Source organism: Lactuca sativa, chromosome 5 (assembly GCF_002870075.4).
Source record: "Lactuca sativa cultivar Salinas chromosome 5, Lsat_Salinas_v11, whole genome shotgun sequence".
NCBI lineage: Eukaryota > Viridiplantae > Streptophyta > Magnoliopsida > Asterales > Asteraceae > Lactuca > Lactuca sativa.
In genome coordinates this window covers 257,154,445-257,161,756 of record NC_056627.2, presented here as the reverse complement: position 1 = coordinate 257,161,756, position 7,312 = coordinate 257,154,445, and the positions used below count along the sequence as shown (strand labels likewise).

General features: G+C 32.1%; 1 protein-coding gene across 1 annotated transcript; it reads right to left on the bottom strand.

Annotated features, from left to right (window-relative positions):
- Positions 1 to 1,654: 1,654 nt before the first annotated feature.
- Positions 1,655 to 4,555, bottom strand: LOC111887010 (amino acid permease 6). The gene is made up of 7 exons (XM_023883243.3): positions 4,447 to 4,555; positions 3,972 to 4,199; positions 3,265 to 3,358; positions 2,962 to 3,176; positions 2,732 to 2,871; positions 2,368 to 2,595; positions 1,655 to 2,279 (listed from the first exon to the last, which is right to left on the bottom strand). The coding sequence occupies exons 1-7, from the start codon at positions 4,526 to 4,528 to the stop codon at positions 1,869 to 1,871; spliced, it is 1,398 nt and encodes a 465-aa protein (XP_023739011.1). The 5' UTR covers positions 4,529 to 4,555; the 3' UTR covers positions 1,655 to 1,868.
- Between the last annotated feature and the right edge of the window lie 2,757 nt (positions 4,556 to 7,312).

Here is a 7,312-nt window from a genome sequence, read left to right as displayed (position 1 = left end):
GTTATAGTTACATCAAAAAAATAGAGAATATGGTGAGTTGTATCTTGACTTTGGCGGAGATGAGAGAATGCACTACAAACACATTATTATTGTCGGCAATTCGCTCCAACGATGAGAGAGAGAGAGAGAGAGAGAGAGAGAGAGAGAGAGAGAGAGAGAGAGAGAGAGAGAGAGACGACTGAACATAACAATGAAGATGACAAAGAAAAAGAAGTTTGGTGAGTTACATGGTCGTGGAAGAGTTATGTTATCAAATCCAGTAAGATCTAGCTGTAATCTTTTGGTTTCAGTCAGATTCCGGTGATTTGAATGGTGTCATTGTCGTTGATAACATTTAGGGTTTTGTGTTCTTTTAAAATTTGAGGTTAATAATTGGTTTTTTGCTAATTTCTAAAGTTAATTATTGAGTTTTTCAAGTAAAGTTAGTTTTTGATTTGATAACGTCTCAAGGTGAATTAGTTTTCAATCTAAAACGTCATATTATATAATTACATGTATTTAGCCAATAAAAGTATGGATGTACAGGCAGTGGCGGATCCAGAAAAAAATATTACTGGGTCCATCTTATATAAAAAACAAAACAAATATTTGAAACTAGAAAAAATCAGAAATTTTGAGACTTTTTGGGAGTTTTTTGGTAAAAAATATTAAAAAATAATTTTTTTCAACAAAAGTGGGTGTCAAAAAGGATTATTTCAGCAAAATACTAATTTTTTAAGGACTAACTTAGTAAAATAGAGGTTAGAATGAATTTTTAAGTGAGGTCCATGGACCCCTCTTCTTACACTATGGATCCGCCACTATGTATTTCGTTTTATATAATTTGTATTTTACTGATTCTATAATGGTTGGTTGGTATTAACTAGATTAAAAAGCAGTGAGTCTATGGCAACCCCCGACTCTTCTATGTTTCATCACTGTTATTGACACATGATCAGAAGTGTGAATGGAAAATATTTTCATTAAATATCAATTATCTAATAGTATGACTCACCAACAATATCTTGTGCAAAGAAAACAAAGACATATTTTTCTTGAAGTTGTAACACTTGATTGGTTATGTAACAATATTATTGACTAACAATATCTTGTGCATTTAATAGTTTTTTTATTAGTATAGATTTAATTACCTACTTATTCATTATTTCGTTTGTATTTATTTTGAAATTCTTTTAAAAAAATACTTAATGTTATACCTTGATATACAACACAATTATTTAAAAAATATCAATAGTTTTTTTATTAGTATAAAAGGAATTACTTATATATTCATCATTCCATTTGTATTATTTTAAAATATTACTTTAAAAGGCGATTAATGTTTACATTTTTATATTAAAATTTTTTAATTAACTTGTGTAGTACACGAGTCTTACATTTAATAATTATGTTAAATGTCTTCATATATATATAACGTATATCGGATATTCAAATAAGAAGATATATTAAGTTTAAACAATTAATACAAAAGTTAAAAAAAACTTTAATCTTATTAATTTAATGAAAATTTAAAAATATTTTAAGCTTGTGTTCCAAGGTTGTAACATAGTAATTAAAATAACTAAATAAAATGATTGAAATTTCCTCACGTCGGGCAGGTGGAGGCGAGTAAACGGAAGAAGTCACAAATGAAAACTGCTAATAAGGACGAAAATATAAATTTTGGAACCATAAGAACCAAAATCCCAATAAATAGCTAGTTTGCTCTTTTACTTATCTATGTTTTTCCATATAATGATATGATTCCAGTTGCTCGTTGAAGTTATAGAAATATAATACATGATTCTAAACCATTGGTTAAACCATGTTATATCATTATTCTTAAACTACGAAGGCAAAAAAAAAAAAAAAAAAGAACTAAGACCTAATTAAGATGCTGATCGAAAGAGCTTGAAGGTCTTAACTGAGACTACAAGGCCTCGAATAGATCCAATAGCAGCAAGAAGTGATACAAGCAAGCACACGAAACTGAGTACCTTCAACCAAATCCAGGTGAAAGAATTCCGCCGAACCTTCGCCTGAGAAATGTACATTTCTATTGGGAAATACACCGACAATGGCCAGAATGTCGTTGAGCCAATAAGCGCTAGAAAATCATTAAAGAATGGGAAAATCATGGCAACCAGCGTTGCTAGTATCACGTAGGTAGTCCTCCAGACTAACCTGAAAGGATTAATCCTGAAGCAACCAATGATGTATACCTTGTTCACGAACTCACTTTCTGGCCATTTTCTACGATTCCAATTCTCAACAAATGCAAAAAAAGGTTGGACTATCACCTACAAAACGTCACAAAGAATGAATATTTTGAAAAATGTCAATTTTCTCTAGACATAATATGCTAATCTAGAGAATTAGATTAGGTACCTGATAAGCTCCAACAAGGTGAATAACAATGCACATGTTTCCAATGTCAATGAGCCAAAATGGTTCATAGAAACCGAATCCTGTCAAGTAATTTCCAGGCGCGTCGTTGCCAAATGCAGCGTATCCAAGTAGCCCACATAGCATGTAGAAGGATGTAGAAGCTGATATTCCAATGGTTGTAGCCGTTTTCATGACTTTGTTTTCTGGAGGACTTGATTTCAGTGTGTCCTACATTCGGAAAGAAATCTATCATTTTGTGTGTGTGTGTGTATATATATATATATATATATATATATATATATATATATATATATATATATATATATATAGAGAGAGAGAGAGAGAGAGAGAGAGAGAGAGAGACCTGTATCTCAATGAGAACTGCACAGAAAGAATAAGCAAAAGCAATGTCACCAACGGCACAAAAAGTGTTCCACATTTTGTCCATATTTGATATATTTGTCCTAGTTGGTATCCAAAGGCTTGTGTTTGGATGTGCACCTCCTTTATAATACATCAAATTACCATTCAGGCAAACATTCCAGATATTTTAATTGATAGTATTAATTAAGATAGGTTTGAATGACGCATGACCTGCAATTTTGGCAATGGAGAGACCAATGCCAATGCTAGAATAAGCAAAAGACATGATGGTGGCGACTATGGAAATGAAGGACAGCTTGTGGAAGTCTGGTATTTGGCTTAGAATGATCTCGATACATGCAAAGATTATCAAATATTGAGTATTCAATGTGTGACACTCCTTGTCGTGGCCGTATTTATGAAAACAGTTTGATCGTTTAATCGCCCTGTTGAAACAAATTAATTAAGTTAGCAATTTCAAGTACACAATTACTAAATTGGATGAGGACATTTAATCTGGTTTGTAATTCTTACGCCATGCTGATTGACGAAGTGATGGTGTATCCAATACTTACACCAACAAGAGTTTGGTATTGAGCTATCCCACAGAACCTGTATTTAAGCCCTCCTACGAAACATGGTGAAAGATTCTTCAACGTATATTACAAATCCAAAGGAGTTTTTTTGTAAATCCACAATATAAATTTATGCATCAAAATAACAAAGTTAATTAAAATTTTGTTAAGGATTTTAAGTTTTAACATTATTAGCTTGTTTCTTTTTTACTTAATAGGAACCAAACTTATATATATATATATATATATATATATATATATATATATATATATATATATATATATATATATATATATATATATATATAAAAGAAAAAAAAATATAATAGTACCGATACTATGATATGTTTAAATGGACTAAGAATGTAATTTTTTTAAACCGTAAGGATGCATTTTTTTAATTTTTAAAAATTAGATTGAAAATAGGAATCTGACTAGACCAAACCACAGACACCAAAACTGTAATTTATTCTTTATAAAATCATCCATATATTGATTCCACCATATCACTCGAAGTTAGAGAAATGGTCTATAAAAAATAAATAAATAAAGACAAAATTTATCATGGGTAAAAAAATCAAGGAAGCCTATTGTATACCTACTTCGGTAAAAATGGTAAAATCAAGACAATATGGCATAATTTGCCCAAATGAAAATGAAATTTACCAAGGTTAGTCTTGACGGCTTGCATGTAGTTGTAGTTTCGAGCACCATTAACAGAAGATCGATAGCAGTCGGCAAGCAAGATGCAAGTGAACCAAGAGATGGCTGCGAACACTACAAGAAAAGTAGTCCCTACAATCCAACCCAGTTGAGCTAAACACCATGTCAGTGACAACACTCCTGATCCTACGACTGCTGTTATTATATGTGCACTTGCAGTTATACATGTCCCTTCACAACCAATATTACAATACGATATTTTAATTAGAAATTATGGCATGACAATCTGTTACCTCTAACTACAAGTACAAAAAAGAAATTATATATATATATATATATATATATATATATATATATATATATATATATATATATATATATATATATATATATATATATATATATATATATATATATATATTAGAGATATATTAGAGACAATGCATAAGAAATTAACGAAAGACTTTCATATGTATACCTGTTCTTCTAGGTTTTCCATCATCATCAAGCTCTAGATTGGCGTCTCCTTTTTCTAATGAAAAACTTTCTTCCTTTTCCATCCCTCTCACTCTCAATGTTGTTGAATGGGAGGGGAATAGTGAGAGTGTAGAGGAAGAAGAACAAGAACAAGGACAAGCAAAATAAGAAGAAGAAGAAGAAGAAGGCAACAATAATTGACATGAGAACATATATTAATAGGCATAGTTGGTCCACAACAGTACCTCTAGTAATTTAATTGGGGAGTTACTCCCCGTTTGTATCTAGTGAGTTAATAAGCTATTGTAATATTACAAATAACAATGGCCACGTGGAAATATATTGGGATGTGTACAACTAGTTTTAATTTGATCTGATTTACTAGTTACGATTGTTTGATATACTTAATTTTAACATCTTTATATGTTTCTTAACATTTTATGATCCCATTAATTTATAAGATTCATGAATAATGTCTCGTTTACATACACCGCAAAGCTTTGGGTATCTCAACTAAGGCCAAAAGCGATATACATTGTACAAGCCATGTTGGTAGTGAGGTGCAGTGGCGGATTCAGAATAAATATCAACAGGGGTCCACCATATAACTAGCAATAATCCCTTCCGGCGACAATGGTCAGAGATCCCTCAGGCTACTAGCATTCCTCCGGCAATGGCCGTGGGCAACATTCCTCTGGCAATGGCCGCACGCAGCAGGAAGAAAGCAACAAACTGATGATGGTTTCCTAATAGTTATAAAAGTAGATGGAGTTTTTGATGGTGTTTGTAAAAGAAATGAAAAAAATCTAATGGTGAAAATTGAAATTGGGTAAAAATATATTCATTAGAGCATAAGTTTTAAATAAGAAAAGATGTCAAGAGGATGGACCATCTACATAATTTAAATAATCTTTTTTTCCTAAAAATATAAGACGAGTCTTATTTTCAAGTGGGGGGCATGAACCCCATTACCCCATTGTTTCTACACTACATCCGCCATTGACCAGGTGGCAAGGCCACCATGAGCATGCACACCATCACACCACTTTCGTTGTGCAACAGTCGTTGTGACTACTACTATAAATAGGTTTACAGGACCCGGATAAATCAACATAATAACCCGATTTTCAACCGGGTCTTATAGCCGGCAAGTCCTATGTGTTAAATGAAATAAAACCCAGTTTTAAAACCGGCTCCTATCGATACAGTTGTTTATAAAGCCAGGGTATATAAGAGGATTATAGAAGACAAAATCAGACCATACAAGGAGATTACGTTGTGGTTCTATCACATAAAATAGGGTCATATAGCAAGATAGTAGCCCGGTTTCAATTCCCAAACAGGGTCATATAACGATTAAATATGCATCGGTTCCATTCAAATAACCGGGTCATATAGAGAATGTTGATCCTTTTTTTTTGTTAAAATAACTATTGAGGCTTACATAAAAAATACACTATGTTACAATTAACCTACACAAGTATATAAATTGCATCCAACACATTCAATACACAAAGTATGCTATGATGTACAAATTATGTTAATGTAGACATGATAAATAACCAACCATTATAGTCATTGATATAAGGTATCACAAAAAGTTTTTGATTTGATATAATCAAGTGTAACAACTATCTTCCATCCTCACTGAATAACAAACACAACAAATAATCAGTTTTTTGTCTAACATTTCAAAACATATATATTAAACAAATAATTATTAAACTAAAAGTAGAATGTTATATCGATTAACAACCAACCTTATATGCACTTTTAGACAACATCGTTCACATAATTATTCAGAAATTCTCTAGCCCACGTAGCAACCGTCATAACCAATGCCTTTTCCTCTAAGGGATTTTTTTCATTCCAAAGGGTATCAAACTATATGAAATATAAAATTATAACTAATTAATAACATTTTAGATAATTTCTTGATACAGAATCAGTAAAATGACAATTTCGTCACCTACTAACAATTCTGTGCAGGAGCTTAAACCAGATTACAAGAAGGCTCTTAACAAAGAAGCTGAAAGATTCTACGTAATCTACAAAGGGCTACATGCCGGAATACATACAAACTGGGGAATTACAGAGACCTTCTGCAAGGTCGATAAAGTAACATGCAAGAAGTTCAGAAATGAAACAAGTGCACGACTTAGTTTTGCCACTTCAATGACGAAGCCAATCAGACCAAAAAACCTCTTCTAAAACCGAAAGTTCGGAAGATCAAAGAAGAACACAGAGACCAAAGATTTGACATCCCAAATGATGTCGAATATGAAGTCAACAACCCTGCAATCTCCTTTGAAGATTTCAGAACAATCTAGAGTAAAGCTAGAGCGGCATGCCCAGAGGATCTTATCCATGAAAGATTTTTCACAACTGATAAGAAAACCAAAAGTCTGTACAACTTCCTAGAAGGAGCAGATCCAAGATTAATCCAACAAGCCTTTTCGGCAGTATTAATAGACAACATCTATCCAAGCTGCAATTTGCAAGAACTAAGGTTCTTGCCAACCAGTATGATAGAAACCATTAAGAACTTCCCAATCAGAGTCATCTCCTCTCTTCCGGAATGGATTCAAGGAGCAACACTTGCCCCTTATCACTATCTAGAAATAAATGAAGGCACTCACTGTCCTCAAAAACATATTCTTGAACATTTACATGATTTTCCAAATGTTTTAGAAGACAAAAAACACCTGCAAAGATTTCTTGGTGTTTTAACTTATGCTGAAACATATATTAAAAAACTTGCAGCCATGACAGGCAAAATTAAAAAAAGATGTCATTTAGAATTGGTCAATAATGATATAGATTATATCAAAAAGATAAAGAAATTTTTAATCAATTTTCCAAAGCTT

Excerpts from the sequence above, each read along its gene's own strand:
- LOC111887010 (XM_023883243.3), bottom strand. The coding sequence starts at position 4,528 with ATGGAAAAGGAAGAAAGTTTTTCATTAGAAAAAGGAGACGCCAATCTA. Across the intron at positions 3,177-3,264 it reads ACTTCGTCAATCAGCATGGC|GGCGATTAAACGATCAAACT; the intron begins GTAAGAATTACA and ends TTGTTTCAACAG. Across the intron at positions 2,872-2,961 it reads CTCCATTGCCAAAATTGCAG|GAGGTGCACATCCAAACACA; the intron begins GTCATGCGTCAT and ends TGTATTATAAAG.